Genomic DNA, 21,009 nt, shown 5'->3' with positions numbered 1-21,009 from the left:
ATCTTGGCGCCCACCATTGAATGATCTTCATAAGTTCCATGTCAGATTGATCTTTTCTCTACTTTTCCCTTCATTTTACTAATCTGTGCAAATTGAGACATCCCTCCAGTACTTTTCAAACAAGGGAATCCTAGCTATATAAGAAATTTGAGATTTAACGATAATGGCTGTTTGTTTGCCAGGTTGTTTTGAGGACAGACTGGTCCAAAAATGCAATACAAGGGACCAGGGGGAACCTACTTATGAGATTTGAGCAAGATCCATTCAGTACTTTGAGAAATAGAGATAACAAACTTCAATTGTCAAAATCCAAGATGGCGGTCTGTCGGCCATATTGTTTTCCAATTGATCTCAAAATGCAATAAACATAAAGAGGCACCAAGGGGAACCTCCATATGAAATTTGAGAAAGATCCCTTCAGTACTTTCTCAGAAATAGCGATAACAAACTTCAACTGTCAAAATCCAAGACGGCTGCCTGTCGGCCATGTTATTTTCAGATTGGTCTCAAAATGCAATATGCATAACTAGGCACCAAGGGAAACTTACATATGAAATTTGAGAAAGATCCCTTAAATACTTTCTCAGAAATAGTGATAACAAACTTCAATTGTCAAAATCCAAGATGGCTGCCTGTCGGCCATGTTGTTTTCAGATTGGTCTCAAATCGCAATATGCATAACTAGGCACCAAGGGAAACTTACATATGAAATTTCAGAAAGATCCATTCAGTACTTTCTCAGAAATAGTGATAACAAACTTCAATTGTCAAAATCCAAGATGGCTGCCTGTCGGCCATTTGTTTTCAGATTGGTCTCAAATCGCAATATGCATAACCAGGCACCAAGGGAAACCTACATATGAAATTTGAGAAAGATCTCTTCAGTACTTTCTCAGAAATAGCGATAACAAACTTCAATTGTCAAAATCCAAGATGGCTGCATGTCGGCCATGTTGTTTTCCGATTGGTCTCAAATCGCAATATGCATAACTAGGCACCAAGAGGAACCTACATATGAAATTTGAGAAAGATCTCTTCAGTATTTTCTCAGAAATAGCGATAACAAACTTCAATTGTCAAAATCCAAGATGGCTGCCTGTCGGCCATGTTGTTATCCGATTGATGTCAAATCGCAATATGCATAACTAGGCACCAAGGGGAACCTGCATGTGAAATTTGAGAAAGATCCCTTCAGTACTTTCTCAGAAATAGCGATAACAAACTTCAATTGTCAAAATCCAAGATGGCTGCCTGTCGGCCATGTTGTTATCCGATTGGTCTCAAAACGCAATATGCATAACTAGGCACCAAGAGGAACCTTCATATGAAATTTGAGAAAGATCCCTTCAGTACTTTCTCAGAAATAGCGATAACAAACTTCAATTGTCAAAATCCAAGATGGCTGCCTGTCGGCCATGTTGTTTTCCGATTAGTCTCAAAACGCAATATGCATAACTAGGCACCAAGGGGAACCTACATATGAAATTTGAGAAAGATCCCTTCAGTACTTTCTCAGAAATACCGATAACAAGAATTGTTTACGGACGGAGGGACGGACGGAGGGACGGACGGACGGAGGGACGGACGGACGACAGACCACGGACGCAGGGCGATTTGAATAGCCCACCATCTGATGATGGTGGGCTTAAAAGGGTGAATAAACCGTTAACTTACTGTTTAACTGAAATTTATGTTCTTTTTGAGACATTAGGACAGATATTTGCCAGTTAAAAACGTCTCCATCGTTATGAAGGAAATGCAGTTACGTAACTAATAATCCGGACGGAAGTCCGGACCAGAAATTCAGGAATGCAAAAAAAAAAAAAAAAGATTTTTTTTTTTTTTTTTTTGTAAATGTATCCGGCACTGGATATAATCAAATGAGCAATTCAAACTCTTTGATTATTTTTTGTGTTCTAAAATAAAAAAGATTATTGTAACATGCTAAAAGAATTTAAATATATATATTAATGAAAATAAAAGAAACTGAATTAAATTGATAAAAATAAATATTGTACTACATATGTAGAAATGGGGATATTTTTATATATTATCCATTATTATAAATATTTTATTTCATTAAGTGAATAGTGATTTTTCTTCTTCTTTTTTTTTTCTTTCATTTTCCTCAAGAGGTCTCTAACAGATTTGATTATATTCACAATCTTAATTGATGACTGAAGTAATTCCTTTTCAAATATCTACTAATACTTGTAGCTGACAAATTTTAAATATGTGGCAGAATAATTATGAACTTTCCTTTTCGGGTCATTTTCTTTGAACCTGGATTAAGAGACCACCTGTCATATGTGACCTTTTTTATTGACTCCCTTGGAAGGTCACATATGACAGGTTTGACTGTATATATAAATAAGTGTGACATATCATTACAATAATACAGTGAAATCTATTTAGGGACGACTAGTATATAGCAACCCTCTATAATGATAACAATCAGACTATCTATAGTGACCTATAACCTCTGCAATGTGACCAGTACCCTGTCAAACTGTTATAGTACTGTAATATCTCTGTATAGTGGCCACCTGTATATAGCAACCCTCTATAACAATCAGACTATCTATAGTGACCCAGTACCTCTACAATGTGACCAGTAACCCATCAAACTGTTCAACTCTATATAGTGACCACCTGTATATAGCAACCATCTGTAATAACAACAATCAGACTATCTATAGTGATCACCCAGAACCTTTACAGCGAGTGACCAGTCCAACTGATCAACTCTATATAGTGACCACCTGTATATAGCAACCATCTGTAATAACAACAATCAGACTATCTATAGTGATCACCCAGAACCTTTACAGCGAGTGACCAGTCCAACTGACTTGGTCTGAAACAATATTTTTCTGTGTAATATATAGTGACCACCAGTATAAAGTGAACTGGTCAATTCTGAATATTGGCCTAAAAATGTTCTGCCAAAAAATAAAACTCCAGTGTAAGGGTATAGACATATGTATCAAACCAAATAATTTATTTATGATTCGATTCGTTAATTACCCTTGGTACATACTGTATTACATGCACTATCAACTAAATTCAAAGACTTCAGAAACGAATTTGCTTTTTTATGAATCAGAATGCAGATTGACCCTTACGGTTTTGAAAATTGCAGAGGTACATGATAAAACTGCCACAAGTATCCAATTACCTGGCTAAACAATGGTTACACTTCCATTAAAACAACAGTATAAGCATGATACATCAACACAAATGTCTTTCTCTAGCTTTAGACTCTCTGTGTAGTGATAATACACAAATACTGATGCAGTTGTAATTTCATAGCCAGAAACACAATTTATCATATAACTGGCAGGCTATGTCATAACATATAATATAGAAACACAATTTATCATATAACTGGCAGCTGGCTATGTCATGACATTTAATAACACTCATTAAGTTTCTCTATAACCTACCTTATAGGCACTCCAACAATGGCTGGGTTGATAGGCTTGGTTTTGTTGCTGGCTGGCACGGATGCTGGGGTGGATGATGAAAGCGACGACGATGGGTGATGTGACAAAGGCGAAGATGAGGATGACACCGACGACGACACCTTAGAAGGCTCATGACTACTCTGGTAGGGAGATAAAGAGCGAGGTCCCGCATGCAGCGAGCTCGGGCGTACAGAACTGGCATGAGGAACATGGGAAGAAGATACTATAGCAGTCTTTGTTAGCTTTGCTGAACTTGGGGTGGGTTTGGTACTTAAGTCAAGACCAGGTTTCACTCTCTTGATTTTGCGGCCAATGTGGCGCCCACTTGGCTTGATTTCTTGCGTACTGAAATGAAAATTAAATATATGATTAAAATTTGAATTTGAAACACATTCCTTTAGAGACATGATTAATTTGAATTTGAAACACAAGCCTTTATTAAAAGACAATCTTTCTGTGGTTTGAAATACGTGGAGAGTACATTGTTTTTATGCTGCCAAAAATAATTTTCATTGACCAATCAAATGCTGAGTTACATCTGGGATTTAGAATATATGTATTTGCAATTGCTACCTTTTCTGAACTGATAACCTTAATGCAAGTATGTTTATTTCTTTATAACTAGACTGAGAAGGTGACTCCTGATCAGTAAGTCATCACATATGAACATATGTAGACATCGGCAGATCTAGACAAAAGCTTCTTTTCACTGACAACATCCTCATGTTTAAAAAAGTTTTGTTTCAAATTAACATTAAAATCTATCTATTGCATTAAATACTAATACAACCTTGGAATTGTTTAAAATAAACAAACAAACTGGGCTAAAGCAATACATGTTCCCTACCGGTACCCTAAAAATAGTAACACTGAACTTGACCTTGTGCCAAAAACTCTGAAACTCGACCTTGTCAGAGATATTATGGTCCTTTATCATTGTGTGAAGTTTATCAAAATCATCAAGGAATGAAGCTCCTAGAGCGCTGACAATCTATGGCATTCCGCACAAGACAGATGGAGAGAAAACCAGGTTTTACTGGTAGAGGACTAATTATATAAAACACTGCGATGTCATGAGAGCATTATCAGTGAAATTCTGAAACGTTTTTCTTTCATTGTCAAAGAGAATGTGGAAAGGGTAGAGCTCTCTGTCAGTGGCTTTTGTAAAGGACTGCATATGTTACGCATGGTTTGGTTTAATTTAGTTTGTATTGTTAAACGTCCTACCAACAGTGACGGTAACTAAAGAACGGCCTCCCCTTTGTGTCAGATGTATGTGTGCGTTTACGAAGAACGGCCTCCCCTTTGTACCAGATGTATGTGTGTGTATACGAAGAACGGCCTCCCCTTTGTACCAGATGTATGTTTGTGTTTACGAAGAACGGCCTCCCCTTTGTACCAGATGTATGTGTGCGTTTACGAATTACGGCTTCCCCTTTGTATCAGATGTATGTGTGTGTTTACGAAGAAAGGCCTCCCCTTTGTGCCAGATGTATGTGTGCGTTTACGAAGAACGGCCTCCCCTTTGTACCAGATGTATGTGTGTGTTTACGAAGAACGGCCTCCCCTTTGTACCGGATGTATGTTTGTGTTTACGAAGAACGGCCTCCCCTTTGTACCAGATGAATGTGTGCGTTTACGAAGAACAGCCTCCCCTTTGTACCAGATGTATTGTGTGTTTACGAAGGACGACCTCCCCTTTGTGCCAGATGTATGTTTGTGTTTACGAAGAACGGCTTCCCCTTTGTACCAGATGTATGTTTGTGTTTACGAAGAACGGCCTCCCCTTTGTACCAGATGTATTGTGTGTTTACGAAGAACGGCCTCCCCTTTGTGTCAGATGTATATGTGTGTTTACGAAGAACGGCCTCCCCTTTGTACCAGATGTATTGTGTGTTTAAGAAGTACGGCCTCCCCTTTGTGCCAGATGTATGTGTGTGTTTACGAAGAACGGCCTCCCCTTTGTACCAGATGTATGTTTGTGTTTACGAAGAACGGCCTCCCCTTTGTACCAGATGTATGTTTGTGTTTACGAAGAACGGCCTCCCCTTTGTGCCAGATGTATTGTGTGTTTACGAAGGCTGCAGTTTGTCTCCTTGCATAGATAAACTTGACAAAAATATAATTTAGAATTTTCAATTTTGAATGTAGGCCATACTAGGTTAATTTTGTATCTGACTTTTTGAATGTCAACCACACAAGGTTAATTTTTTTTATCTGACTTTTTAAATGCTGCTATCATCAAAATATTGTAAACAGAAGTATTAACCTTTTATTATGCTGAAGTTTAGGACAACATATATATAAATGCAATGGATTCGGATCAGTCAGTAAATTGTTTATTTTGCGTTTTACATAAGTTACTTCACGCTCCAGTGGATTTGTGGTCACATCAACTTAAAACTCAAGATTAATCCTTAAATATATTTCATTTTTAGCACATGCTGAAAATTCACAAAATGTACTATCTGTCAAGAAAAATCACTTAACTATAAGTTATATAACATATCTTTAAAACCCATCTGATACTCATGAATATGTTAATTTACTTTTGGTATAGACCAGTTATATGCCCTGTTATAGTGGTAATCATATTTTAAGATTTTTTAAGTGAAAGCATTTAAAAAGCCTGCAGCAAAACTCAACGATGTTTTAAGACTGTATAAACCTGTAAACTAGGTTAGCCCTAAAATTTGGACCAAAGTAATAAAGCTTTATAGTTTTGTTGTATGTGTACATAGTACATCTATATATAAATGAGTTTTCATTTCATATGAAACTTGATGAAAGGAGTCTTATAAGATTTCATTCTTACAAGCAAGCCTTGGTAGGCAAAAATCAAAACTTCGAGAAGAGTTCCATTAATTCTCATGAAATGAAAACAAATCTAAGATACTTTTTATCAGATAACACAGAAAGCCTACATTTGAAAGGTTTTCAAGTCAAAATGTAGAGGACTTTATCAAACGGAGACAGACATTTTGTCGAGCCATTCATAAGTCATGATGTCCCGTCATTGTCCGTATCAAGACATCACAACTGATTTCTAACTAGCACAGTCAATTAAAATAGTCCAGAATATATGATGCTAGTGAATTCACTGTGACAAACTTACCAAACACTGTTGGTATCTGCTATGGCTTGGTTCATGCGCTAACCAGCCAATTATGTGACAAACTTACCAAACACTGTTGGTATCTGCTATAGCTTGGTTCATGCGCTAACCAGCTGATTATGTGACAAACTTACCAAACACTGTTGGTATCTGCTATAGCTTGGTTCATGCGCTGTTTCGTAGCCTGGAATACATCACTGGTGGCATGGATTGCGATTTTCTGGGACATGGTGCCCAGCGTGTTGAGATGACTGCCATGTCTAAAACAACCAAACACAGGTAGTAAAATAAAACAACCAAACACAGGTAGTAAAATAAAACAACCAAACACAGGTAGTAAAATAAAACAACCAAACACAGGTAGTAAAATAAAACAACCAAACACAGCTAGTAAAATAAAACAACCAAACACAGGTAGTAAAATAAAACCTATACTCTGTCAATGTTATACGGACCTAATACGAGATCAACTTTGATCACATTACATGATAAATCTTCAACGACTGAATACAATATGAATATAGAACTTTGATTATTATACATCTTAATGAATATAAAGTTTCATTATTATATCTTAATGAATATAAAGTTTCATTATTACACATAATAATGAGATCAATTGAGAGTTTAATACAGGTCTCCTGTAGTACTCACTTTGTGTCTGGTAGGGGGTCATGGGAGAGTTTAATACAGTTCTCCTGTAGTACTCACTTTGTGTCTGGTAGGGGGAGAGTTTAATACAGGTCTCCTGTAGTACTCACTTTGTGTCTGGTAGGGGGAGAGTTTAATACAAGTCTCCTGTAGTACTCACTTTGTGTCTGGTAGGGGGAGAGTTTAATACAGGTCCCCTGTAGTACTCACTTTGTGTCTGGTAGGGGGAGAGTTTAATACAGGACTCCTGTAGTACTCACTTTGTGTCTGGTAGGGGATCATGGGAGAGTTTAATACAGGTCTCCTGTAGTACTCACTTTGTGTCTGGTAGGGGGAGAGCTTTGTGTCTGGTAGGGGGAGAGTTTAATACAGGTCTCCTGTAGTACTCACTTTGTGTCTGGTAGGGGATCATGGGAGAGTTTAATACAGGTCTCCTGTAGTACTCACTTTGTGTCTGGTAGGGGGAGAGTTTAATACAGGTCTCCTGTAGTACTCACTTTGTGTCTGGTAGGGGGAGAGTTTAATACAGGTCTCCTGTAGTACTCACTTTGTGTCTGGTAGGGGATCATGGGAGAGTTTAATACAGTTCTCCTGTAGTACTCACTTTGTGTCTGGTAGGGGATCATGGGAGAGTTTAATACAGTTCTCCTGTAGTACTCACTTTGTGTCTGGTAGGGGGAGAGTTTAATACAGGTCTCCTGTAGTACTCACTTTGTGTCTGGTAGGGGGAGAGTTTAATACAGTTCTCCTGTAGTACTCACTTTGTGTCTGGTAGGGGGAGAGTTTAATACAGGTGTCCTGTAGTACTCACTTTGTGTCTGGTAGGGGGAGAGTTTAATACAGGTCTCCTGTAGTACTCACTTTGTGTCTGGTAGGGGATCATGGGAGAGTTTAATACAGGTCTCCTGTAGTACTCACTTTGTGACTGGTAGGGGATCATGGGAGAGTTTAATACAGGTCTCCTGTAGTACTCACTTTGTGACTGGTAGGGGGAGAGTTTAATACAGGTCTCCTGTAGTACTCACTTTGTCTGGTAGGGGATCATGGGAGAGTTTAATACAGGTCTCCTGTAGTACTCACTTTGTCTGGTAGGGGATCATGGGAGAGTTTAATACAGGTCTCCTGTAGTACTCACTTTGTGTCTGGTAGGGGATCATGGGAGAGTTTAATACAGGTCTCCTGTAGTACTCACTTTGTGTCTGGTAGGGGGAGAGTTTAATACAGGTCTCCTGTAGTACTCACTTTGTGTCTGGTAGGGGGAGAGTTTAATACAGGTCTCCTGTAGTACTCACTTTGTGTCTGGTAGGGGATCATGGGAGAGTTTAATACAGGTCTCCTGTAGTACTCACTTTGTGTCTGGTAGGGGAGAGTTTAATACAGGTCTCCTGTAGTACTCACTTTGTGTCTGGTAGGGGATCATGGGAGAGTTTAATACAGGTCCCCTGTAGTACTCACTTTGTGTCTGGTAGGGGAGAGTTTAATACAGGTCTCCTGTAGTACTCACTTTGTGTCTGGTAGGGGATCATGGGAGAGTTTAATACAGGTCTCCTGTAGTACTCACTTTGTGTCTGGTAGGGGGAGAGTTTAATACAGGTCACCTGTAGTACTCAATTTGTGTCTGGTAGGGGATCATGGGAGAGTTTAATACAGGTCTCCTGTAGTACTCGCTTTGTGTCTGGTAGGGGGAGAGTTTAATACAGGTCACCTGTAGTACTCACTTTGTGACTGGTAGGGGGAGAGTTTAATACAGGTCTCCTGTAGTACTCACTTTGTGACTGGTAGGGGGAGAGTTTAATACAGGTCTCCTGTAGTACTCAATTTGTGTCTGGTAGGGGATCATGGGAGAGTTTAATACAGGTCTCCTGTAGTACTCGCTTTGTGTCTGGTAGGGGGAGAGTTTAATACAGGTCACCTGTAGTACTCACTTTGTGTCTGGTAGGGGGAGAGTTTAATACAGGTCTCCTGTAGTACTCACGTTGTGTCTGGTAGGGGGAGAGTTTAATACAGGTCTCCTGTAGTACTCACTTTGTGTCTGGTAGGGGGAGAGTTTAATACAGGTCTCCTGTAGTACTCACTTTGTGTCTGGTAGGGGATCATGGGAGAGTTTAATACAGGTCACCTGTAGTATTCACTTTGTGACTGGTAGGGGGAGAGTTTAATACAGGTCTCCTGTAGTACTCACTTTGTGTCTGGTAGGGGATCATGGGAGAGTTTAATACAGGTCTCCTGTAGTACTCACTTTGTGTCTGGTAGGGGGGAAAGTTTAATACAGGTCTCCTGTAGTACTCACTTTGTGTCTGGTAGGGGGAGAGTTTAATACAGGTCACCTGTAGTACTCACTTTGTGTCTGGTAGGGGATCATGGGAGAGTTTAATATAGGTCACCTGTAGTACTCACTTTGTGTGTGGTAGGGGGAGAGTTTAATACAGGTCACCTGTAGTACTCACTTTGTGTCTGGTAGGGGGAGAGTTTAATACAGGTCACCTGTAGTACTCACTTTGTGTCTGGTAGGGGATCATGGGAGAGTTTAATATAGGTCACCTGTAGTACTCACTTTGTGTCTGGTAGGGGGAGAGTTTAATACAGGTCTCCTGTAGTACTCACTTTGTGTGTGGTAGGGGGAGAGTTTAATACAGGTCACCTGTAGTACTCACTTTGTGTCTGGTAGGGGGAGAGTTTAATACAGGTCTCCTGTAGTACTCACTTTGTGTGTGGTAGGGGGAGAGTTTAATACAGGTCTCCTGTAGTACTCACTTTGTGTCTGGTAGGGGGAGAGTTTAATACAGGTCTCCTGTAGTACTCACTTTGTGTCTGGTAGGGGATCATGGGAGAGTTTAATATAGGTCACCTGTAGTACTCACTTTGTGTCTGGTAGGGGATCATGGGAGAGTTTAATACAGATCTGTAGTACTCACTTTGTGTCTGGTAGGGGGAGAGTTTAATACAGGTCTCCTGTAGTACTCACTTTGTGTCTGGTAGGGGGAGAGTTTAATACAGTTCTCCTGTAGTACTCACTTTGTGTCTGGTAGGGGGAGAGTTTAATACAGGTCTCCTGTAGTACTCACTTTGTGTCTGGTAGGGGGAGAGTTTAATACAGGTCACCTGTAGTACTCACTTTGTGACTGGTAGGGGGAGAGTTTAATACAGGTCTCCTGTAGTACTCACTTTGTGTCTGGTAGGGGGAGAGTTTAATACAGGTCACCTGTAGTACTCACTTTGTGTCTGGTAGGGGATCATGGGAGAGTTTAATACAGGTCTCCTGTAGTACTCACTTTGTGTCTGGTAGGGGGAGAGTTTAATACAGGTCTCCTGTAGTACTCACTTTGTGACTGGTAGGGGATCATGGGAGAGTTTAATACAGGTCTCCTGTAGTACTCACTTTGTGTCTGGTAGGGGATCACGGGAGAGTTTAATACAGGTCCCCTGTAGTACTCACTTTGTGTCTGGTAGGGGATCACGGGAGAGTTTAATACAGGTCCCCTGTAGTACTCACTTTGTGTCTGGTAGGGGATCATGGGAGAGTTTAATACAGGTCACCTGTAGTACTCACTTTGTGTCTGGTAGGGGGAGAGTTTAATACAGGTCACCTGTAGTACTCACTTTGTGTCTGGTAGGGGATCACAGGAGAGTTTAATACAGGTCTCCTGTAGTACTCACTTTGTGTCTGGTAGGGGGTCATGGGAGAGTTTAATACAGGTCTCCTGTAGTACTCACTTTGTGTCTGGTAGGGGGTCATGGGAGAGTTTAATACAGGTCTCCTGTAGTACTCACTTTGTGTCTGGTAGGGGGTCATGGGAGAGTTTAATACAGGTCTCCTGTAGTACTCACTTTGTGTCTGGTAGGGGGAGAGTTTAATACAGGTCTCCTGTAGTACTCACTTTGTGTCTGGTAGGGGGTCATGGGAGAGTTTAATACAGGTCACCTGTAGTACTCACTTTGTGTCTGGTAGGGGGTCATGGGAGAGTTTAATACAGGTCTCCTGTAGTACTCACTTTGTGTCTGGTAGGGGATCATGGGAGAGTTTAATACAGGTCTCCTGTAGTACTCACTTTGTGTCTGGTAAGGGGAGAGTTTAATACAGGTCTCCTGTAGTACTCACTTTGTGTCTGGTAGGGGATCATGGGAGAGTTTAATATAGGTCTCCTGTAGTACTCACTTTGTGTCTGGTAGGGGATATGGGAGAGTTTAATACAGGTCTCTTGTAGTACTCACTTTGTGTCTGGTAGGGGATCATGGGAGAGTTTAATACAGGTCTCCTGTAGTACTCACTTTGTGTCTGGTAGGGGGTCATGGGAGAGTTTAATACAGGTCTCCTGTAGTACTCACTTTGTGTCTGGTAGGGGATCATGGGAGAGTTTAATACAGGTCTCCTGTAGTACTCACTTTGTGTCTGGTAGGGGGAGAGTTTAATACAGGTCACCTGTAGTACTCACTTTGTGTCTGGTAGGGGGAGAGTTTAATACAGGTCACCTGTAGTACTCACTTTGTGTCTGGTAGGGGATCACAGGAGAGTTTAATACAGGTCACCTGTAGTACTCACTTTGTGTCTGGTAGGGGGAGAGTTTAATACAGGTCTCCTGTAGTACTCACTTTGTGACTGGTAGGGGGAGAGTTTAATACAGGTCTCCTGTAGTACTCACTTTGTGTCTGGTAGGGGGAGAGTTTAATACAGGTCTCCTGTAGTACTCACTTTGTGTCTGGTAGGGGGAGAGTTTAATACAGGTCACCTGTAGTACTCACTTTGTGTCTGGTAGGGGGAGAGTTTAATACAGGTCTCCTGTAGTACTCGCTTTGTGTCTGGTAGGGGGAGAGTTTAATACAGGTCACCTGTAGTACTCACTTTGTGTCTGGTAGGGGGAGAGTTTAATACAGGTCTCCTGTAGTACTCACTTTGTGTCTGGTAGGGGGAGAGTTTAATACAGGTCACCTGTAGTACTCACTTTGTGTCTGGTAGGGGGAGAGTTTAATACAGGTCTCCTGTAGTACTCACTTTGTGTCTGGTAGGGGGAGAGTTTAATACAGGTCTCCTGTAGTACTCACTTTGTGTCTGTTAGGGGATCATGGGAGAGTTTAATACAGGTCTCCTGTAGTACTCACTTTGTATCTGGTAGGGGGAGAGTTTAATACAGGTCTCCTGTAGTACTCACTTTGTGTCTGGTAGGGGGGAGAGTTTAATACAGGTCTCCTGTAGTACTCACTTTGTGTCTGGTAGGGGGAGAGTTTAATACAGGTCTCCTGTAGTACTCACTTTGTGTCTGGTAGGGGGAGAGTTTAATACAGGTCTCCTGTAGTACTCACTTTGTGTCTGGTAGGGGATCATGGGAGAGTTTAATACAGGTCTCCTGTAGTACTCACTTTGTGTCTGGTAGGGGGAGAGTTTAATACAGGTCTCCTGTAGTACTCACTTTGTGTCTGGTAGGGGATCAGGGAGAGTTTAATACAGGTCTCCTGTAGTACTCACTTTGTGTCTGGTAGGGGATCATGGGAGAGTTTAATACAGGTCTCCTGTAGTACTCACTTTGTGTCTGGTAGGGGGAGAGTTTAATACAGGTCTCCTGTAGTACTCACTTTGTGTCTGGTAGGGGGAGAGTTTAATACAGGTCTCCTGTAGTACTCACTTTGTGTCTGGTAGGGGATCATGGGAGAGTTTAATACAGGTCTCCTGTAGTACTCACTTTGTGACTGGTAGGGGGAGAGTTTAATACAGGTCTCCTGTAGTACTCACTTTGTGTCTGGTAGGGGGAGAGTTTAATACAGGTCTCCTGTAGTACTCACTTTGTGTCTGGTAGGGGATCATGGGAGAGTTTAATACAGGTCTCCTGTAGTACTCACTTTGTGTCTGGTAGGGGGAGAGTTTAATACAGGTCTCCTGTAGTACTCACTTTGTGTCTGGTAGGGGAGAGTTTAATACAGGTCTCCTGTAGTACTCGCTTTGTGTCTGGTAGGGGATCATGGGAGAGTTTAATACAGGTCTCCTGTAGTACTCACTTTGTGTCTGGTAGGGGGAGAGTTTAATACAGATCTGTAGTACTCACTTTGTGTCTGGTTGGTGTGCACAGTCGCTGGTGTTAGAGTCGACCACTGGAGACAGTGAGAACTGGAATGTTCGGGCAGGATCACTTGTGTTATTGCTGGGTATGCAGATTATCTGTAAAACAAAGTTCCACAACTCCACTAAGTTGAGTAAATCAAATGAGGCTAACAACTGCACCAATCTTCAAAAAACTTCAATGTGATCATAAAACTTTTTTTTACATACAAACAAAAAATATTTATTTCACACGCATTGTGTAAAATGTAGTTAATACTGTGTAAATTGTAGTTATAAAACTGTGAAATGTAGTTAACACTATTACCATGGCCACCCTCCAATAGTTACATACTTTACACTATTACTACCCTCCAAAGGTTACATACTTCACACTATTACAACCCTCCAATAGTTACATACTTTACACTATTACCACCCTCCAATAGTTACCTACTTTACACTATTACCACCCTCCAATAGTTACATACTTTACACTATTACCACTCTCCAATAGTTAGATACTTTACACTATTACAACCCTCCAATAGTTACATACTTTACACTATTACCACCCTCCAAACATTACATAATTTACACGATTACCATCCCTCCAACAGTACATACTTTACACTATTACCACCCTCCATAGTTCCATATTAAACACTTTTATTACCCTCCATAATGACATACTTACCACTATTACCACCCTCCAATAGTTACATATTTACACTATTACCACCTCCAAATAGTTACATACTTTCCACTATGACCACCCTCCAATAGTTACATACTTTACACTATTACCACCCTCCACTAGTTTACATACTTAACACTTTTTAACCCTCCAATAATTACATACTTTACACTATTACCACCCGCCAATAGTTACACTTTACAATCTATACCACCTCCAATAGTTACATACTTTTACAACTATTACCACCTCCAATAGTTACATACTTTACACTATTTACCACCCTCCAATAGTTACATACTTTACACTATTACCGCCCTCCAATAGAAACATACTTTACATTATTTTACCACCCTCCAATAGAAGCCTACTTTACACTATTACCAACCTCCAACAGTTACATAGTATACCCTATTACCACCCTCCAATAGTAACCTACTTTACACTATTACCACTCTCCAATAGTTACATACTTACACTATTACCACCCTCCAATAGTTACATACTTTACACTATTACCACCCTCCAATAGTTACATACTTTACACTATTACCACTCTCCAATAGTAACCTACTTTACACTATTACCACCCTCCAATAGTTACATACTTTACACTATTACCACCCTCCAAAAGTTACATACTTTATACTATTACCACCCTCCAACAGTTACCTACTTTACATTATTACCACCCTCCAATAGTTACATACTTTACACTATTACCACCCTCCAATAGTAACCTACTTTACACTATTACCACTCTCCAATAGTTACATACTTTACACTATTACCACCCTCCAAAAGTTAGAGCTGTATTTATACGTACAGACTAATAGTAAATGTAACTGATTCAATTTAAAGTTTATGAAATGTTCATAATTAACATGTATTCACATTGCTACACAGTATTACCTATATGTATAAACATGTTTTAATGCATGATATAGACAATTTGTGAAAATTTTCTTTTTTTACGCCTGCTTGTTGCTGGGCAATATTATGAACGTATTTAAATCTCAAATTATCAGTCAGACAGCTTTGGGTATTTCTCTTTTTTTTTTTTCAAAACAATGTTACAAAAATTCCATGTGTTCTTGTCACAAGTACAAACCATAAATTAAATATCCACTTTAAATGTCAAGTGTGATGCAGAGAATTGTTCTAATTCTAATTTAACACTCGACTATTGTGAAGTCATTGTGTTGGAATTCAGATTAGATTATATACATGTACAACGGCCAGACTTATAAGTGTTTGCATAATGCATGTATACAAGATGATGTGAAGGATGTGGTGGTATTTTAGTAAAGTCCAGAGACCACATTTACGTACAATATATATATATAATGTACATTTGGGCAATTCATGGACCAGATTTTACACATATAGTTAGATTATATCCATTTTAGGCAAGTCAGGGACCAGACTTGAAAGATAAAGGTATATATTTAATATGTACATTCCTAATAGGTTTTATACTGATTTATGTAATGCAGGCATGATGACAAATGTTTTACTCTCCACAAATGATTTTTCTTACTTATTTTCAGTGGTACCTATATATATATACACTGACGAGCTGAAAGAGGAGACAATTGTCTGCAAGTGTACAAAATATTTCTTAGATTATTCATAAGAATTATCACAGTTTTAGTATAAAACTGTACAGTTATACAAATCACATATATATCATGAATGGATTGAAATTTGAATTAGTTTTTTTAAAAGTTAAGGTAAAAGGTCATGATCAAGGTCAGAAAGTCCACAAATTAAATGTAAAAAAGCCTTGTCTCAAGGAACACACATATCAAATATGAAAGCTCTATCTCTTACAGTTGACATGCTGAGGCCAAGGTTAAAGTTTAAGTCAAAGGTCAGGGTCAAGGTCAGCAGAGCTAGCTAGGTCCCCAAATGTAACATGCCATATATCTGAAGCTGTGCATGTATCCTCATTAGTATTGACACTGTTTTATAATAATCATAACAAGACTGTCTAGGGACGACACTGTACTGGAGGTGTAGCAACTTATAGCTCCCCTGGACTACGTCCCACTTAGCGAGCTAAAAACCAACAATGCTTAACAATTCATAATTTAGATGTTAAAACTCCATTAAAGGAGGATTTATTTTTGAGAGAATATAAATTCCATTCAATTTAACAGGAATCACAGTTTTACCAATACCATATGCATTCCAATAAATGCCCTGGGGCATAATTTCTTCAAAGATGGGAGGTTTAATAGAGGAAGCTTGAGGACACTTATTGAAACAAATATGTGATGAGAATTGGTTACAGAATACATTAGGACTTCTACACCTGATTATCATTATCAGTACTCCTAATATTGTTTCTGTGACAACCATCATGTCCTTGAGGTACAATTAAAGATTATCTAACTCTATATACCATCTGTTTATTTACTACATGTAAGATATATGTAACAAAGTACACCTTCTACAAGTGGGCCAGACCGCACGTCAATATATTGTCAGTACAGGACATTCATCGCCATAGTCATAATTCATAGGCTTTACGCAAATTTAGGTATCAAAAGCATTAGCAGCTTAATGACAGACATATCTGAGAAATCTATTTATGTTCTTTTCAGGAAATATCTGGAAATTTATATAAACACATGCTTTTGTGGGTTTTTTGTTGACAGGCAATATTTCTAAATCCCTATGAACATAATTTTAGTCATAAAAACCTACATACAGGAAGAAAGCTTATGTGTTAATCACGAATTAAATAATTGGGTGCAGGTCCAGGATTTACATGTGTTTTGTATACAGGACACAAGCTAAGCTACTTGTTCTTGTATTATTTAATAACATCCCCACACAACTTCTGTATTCATGTTCACTTCTGTCATAACTTTAATATTAAATATCTGATATTGTTGTATCAGGGGACCTAAACAAGAGGCCAAGCGGGCCTGTATTGCTACCCAGGATATTTCAGCAATTATAGTAATAAATTACAAGTGTATGTAACATTTTATTTCCTGCTTTCAAAGATAAATCATAATTATAAATCTGATGAAACGCACTCTAATCTAATATCCCAATACCTCTACCTCTACCTCTACAGGAGAAAGACCCATATATTTATACCACATTGTGTCAACCCCTTTATAAAATAATACTGCAAATTGAATCTAATCAAAGATCCTCTATCTATTCATATTAAGACGAAATCAATTCCTATTTATAAGCCATTAAGGTAGCATACACCCTTAAATTAGACTTACTCCTGTGTTCCCCTGGAATTGGATGGTCGGTGTTCTTTGAGAGTTGCCACCCTGCAATGGAAAACAATAAGGTTACAAACATATAACAATTAACATCATTTACAACACCTAATGTCACCCTTATGTCACCTGGTTAAAAGTTGGTTTATGTTCCCATGATCATGAACAGCCAAGTGTCCTTGTGGTAGCTGATGGCTACTACATCACTGAACAAAATGAAACAACTGAAGCCGAATACATTATGTCTAGAACAATTTGGGTAAAGTGCCTTGATCAAGGACACAATCATGACAGCTGACCATGGACGGTCCATGATCTCAACTTTCCAAGAAACAAAAAATTTCAGAGTTGAGATGGAACCACACACCTCAGATCTTCTCACATTGTCTGATGTTGACTGAGAACTAGCACGAGGAATGGCAGCTCCACGCTATATTCTATCATTTGATAAAGCCATTTGAGTATTTAACTATGGGATTCTCTAAGATCAAAAAATAAGATTTTTGCTGATATGGACTCGGATATTTCAAACTCACGCTTATTTTCTGAAGCACGATTTTATAAAATTTGAAAAGGTTTACCAATATTTATTCAATTTTGTTCTAACTGACTGAAGTTTTGGCGTAATCACACAATATCATGCATGATCATCTTCATTACTTCAATATAGATACATCTATTAAGTTATCTTCATCATGAAATTTTGTGCATTGAATCTTTCATGCTTCCAAAACATTTTGAAGAAAATTCAGTGTTCATTTTCCATTTTTAACCAATGAAAAATTTACCAAATAACCAATGCAATATAAGGGGACATTCAGTACAGTGTTTATGATAATTTTGCTGTTTTTAATTTCAGTCAAATCAGAAAAAAAAGCAGATATTACTTGACCTATATATTTATGTAAATAAACAAATCACAGAGAAAATAATATTTATCTCAATCTGTGCAGGACATTGCAGTCAATGACATCCCTGTGATAGGTTATTGTACAACAAACATGTCAATCACAATACTTTGTCATACATAAACCAGGTCTATATATAACGACACATATGTCTCATTTGTTACTTGATCATGGTTTGGATGGTTTCTAACGTCATATGCATGTTATCAATGGTTTTAAATGACACATTTTTATTTGGATGACATTTATATTCTGACAATTTCCTGTTGGTAAATGTGACAAATTGATGACATCTGTCATATCCATACAATATAAATGTATCTATATAATATAAACGTGTCAAATTTTTCTTTGAGTTTTGAATCATTACATTTTGTCAATGTTTTAAAGCTGAACAACACGTTATTTTCTATTTATGGTGTTGTTAATTTAAACAGGGAGACCCGCATTTCATTAACAAGCATTTGCTCACCTGTCAATATATGCAAACTTGATATATTTTACAAAAATTGAGAAACAAGTTAAACAATGTAATCACTCGTGATGCCCAGGACGCCGCCTAGGTGGAAGCCACCCAAATACCTGTAACTGTATTGACAGATGATCATAAGAAGGTGTGTGTGTGTGGGGTGGGGTGTGGGCGTGTGTGTGTGTGGGGGTGAGGGGTGAGAAGGGGAGGTTGGAAAAGGGATGAGTCTTTCTTGTCAAAAGGAGGGTAGGATTTCCTGTTTTAAAACCCTTCACAAAAAGTTTTAGGTTTGTTACAATCCAGAAATCAATTAATCTTTTTTTTCTCTTCAAATCTCCAGCTCTGGAGCGAATTTGTGCTGGAGATTGGAGATCACCTTTAGTGAAACAGACCTGACAGGTATATGGAGTCACTTAATTGACTTGACCTAAAAATGGTGTGTATCTTTATATGAGTTACATCCGTGTATATTATAATAAACATTAGATGCTATTTGTAGCTACTATAGCTTAACATAGGTAGATATGGACAAACTCAAATCCACGCATATGTGCGAGTATTAATGAAAAGTATGTTAAATTCATTGCAAAGACAGATTAAGGTTTGTAAGTCGGCATGTTTATGTTGCTAGAATGTTAACATTTAACCTATAAACGTAGGATATGCTGTGACACACTACCGTGTGTGTATAAATGACGGAGATAATTAATTATTTAGAATATTTCCTAGACATCACTGAGAGAAGGTGTTCAATTGCATAACACCAGTGATCAAGATCAACAAGATGTTTTAATTAACCTGACACCGGCACAAAATTGGATTTTACTTTTTTCTCCTGAAGCATGATGCTAATTACATGGTGCATACAGATCAAGTCAACTTTGAAGGCTCTAATCATTTTTTGCAGGGAACTTTCATGCAATGTTATTTCTGTAGAATTTTTTTCAGATGAGTTGATCAGGATACCATTCAAAACTTTTGGTGAGTCCAATGATACTAAAAGATAGAGTGTGTACTCAATGGAGTTCCCACAGGAAAAGCATGAGTCAAGGAACTGATGTGTAGTCAAAAAATTGTTCAAAACAGGTATATAATACAGGGTTCTAGACAGCTTTAGGTGAGGACTTGTCTAGGACCAAGTGAAACAATGCTATCTCTAGTCAAATTTAGCTTTGGACCAAAACATCATTTGTAAATCATGATCAGTCTAGTGAGATTCAGTTCTGAATTATATATTCTTGGGTAGCTATAACATGAGCTATGGCACACAACTCCATGTCGTATTTGTTGTATTTAGTTTTGGGCTAGGACCAAGGAACACAACTCTGTCTTGTCAGATTTAAGTTTTAAACTTTAAGTCTAAGGGACACAACTCTTGTTGTATTTAGTTTGGGCTAGGACCAAGGGACACAACTCTGTCTTGTCAGATTTAAGTTTTAAACTATAAGGCTGTCGTATTTAGTTTTGAGCTTGGACCAAGGTAGTTGTTGATGTTCCAGTCAGTCCCAAAATTGACCCACTAAGAATCGAGAGGAACAAGAAGAAACTAAATTTGAAATTTGAGGAAGATTTTTAAATCATTATGCAAAATAGTGATCAATCCAAGATGACAAACAGGAGGGCATTGGATTTTCTCCAACAGCTTTTATACTGTAGCTAGAAACAAGGTATATATATACAGAGCAACCCGCTTATTTGCATAGCCCTTTTTCCATGACAAAATATGCAACTAACCGGAGTATTCGTATAGGCGGAGTTGGGTTTTGGCCCCTCTTATACACATGTAGATCGTCAGGTAGGTACTCAAAATGGGCGCTATATGATCGTTTACGTTATTTGCATTAAAAATATATTTAAAAAAAAAACATTATTTAAAATATAAGAGTAAATACAAAATACATGGGTTGCTATTCTTTGTAAATGTACAAATAAATATATTTGCATACACTTCATTGTTTACTACTTGCCACTGTGGGTCCGATATATCTGTCATACACGCGTGGGTTGGCTCTACGATGTACAATGTCATCGTTTCAATTAACATTCATTATCGTCTCGAGATGCATTGTGTTCCTGCTATGAGTATATTGGTTGTTTGATCATAGATCATAAACTGTTGAAGCAATAGACTGTCTTAAATGACCGTGACATGAGTATTGTTGTTTGGGTTTGTTTTGGAAAATGGTGCACGCACACAAAGAGTTGTCGTTCATTACACGTATGCCCCCACAATGCAACGCGCCTAGTAAACAATCATGGCGATCGCAACCTGCCTCAGCGAGTGTTCATGTGCACAGAACACAGGTTTGGATCGATGCTATAATAAATAAACAAATCTCATCAAAAGATGAGACATATAAATATTTTATTCAGTAATTCTTCTGCACAATGCTACTGATATGGTCTGGATAATAACTAAATGT

General features: G+C 38.5%; 1 protein-coding gene and 1 long non-coding RNA gene across 2 annotated transcripts in view; one reads left to right on the top strand and one right to left on the bottom strand.

Annotated features, from left to right (window-relative positions):
- LOC117334078 (RNA polymerase II elongation factor ELL-like) overlaps positions 1-21,009 on the bottom strand; it is a 37,522-nt gene that overhangs the window by 12,878 nt on the left and 3,635 nt on the right. Inside the window, exons 2-5 of the mRNA XM_033893517.1 lie at positions 17,210-17,260; positions 13,269-13,381; positions 6,717-6,842; positions 3,447-3,812 (exon numbers count right to left, since the gene is read on the bottom strand). Coding sequence (XP_033749408.1) covers positions 3,447-3,812; positions 6,717-6,842; positions 13,269-13,381; positions 17,210-17,260 — 656 coding nt within the window. The remainder of the gene's footprint in view (positions 1-3,446; positions 3,813-6,716; positions 6,843-13,268; positions 13,382-17,209; positions 17,261-21,009) is intronic.
- LOC117334079 lies at positions 12,428-13,196 on the top strand. Its single transcript, XR_004534031.1, has 3 exons — positions 12,428-12,463; positions 12,571-12,833; positions 12,891-13,196. It is a non-coding gene; the product is annotated as an uncharacterized LOC117334079 (long non-coding RNA).

Source organism: Pecten maximus, chromosome 9 (assembly GCF_902652985.1).
Source record: "Pecten maximus chromosome 9, xPecMax1.1, whole genome shotgun sequence".
Lineage (NCBI taxonomy): Eukaryota > Metazoa > Mollusca > Bivalvia > Pectinida > Pectinidae > Pecten > Pecten maximus.
The sequence above is the reverse complement of the archived record's forward strand: the minus strand, read 5'-3'. Positions and strand labels throughout refer to the sequence as shown.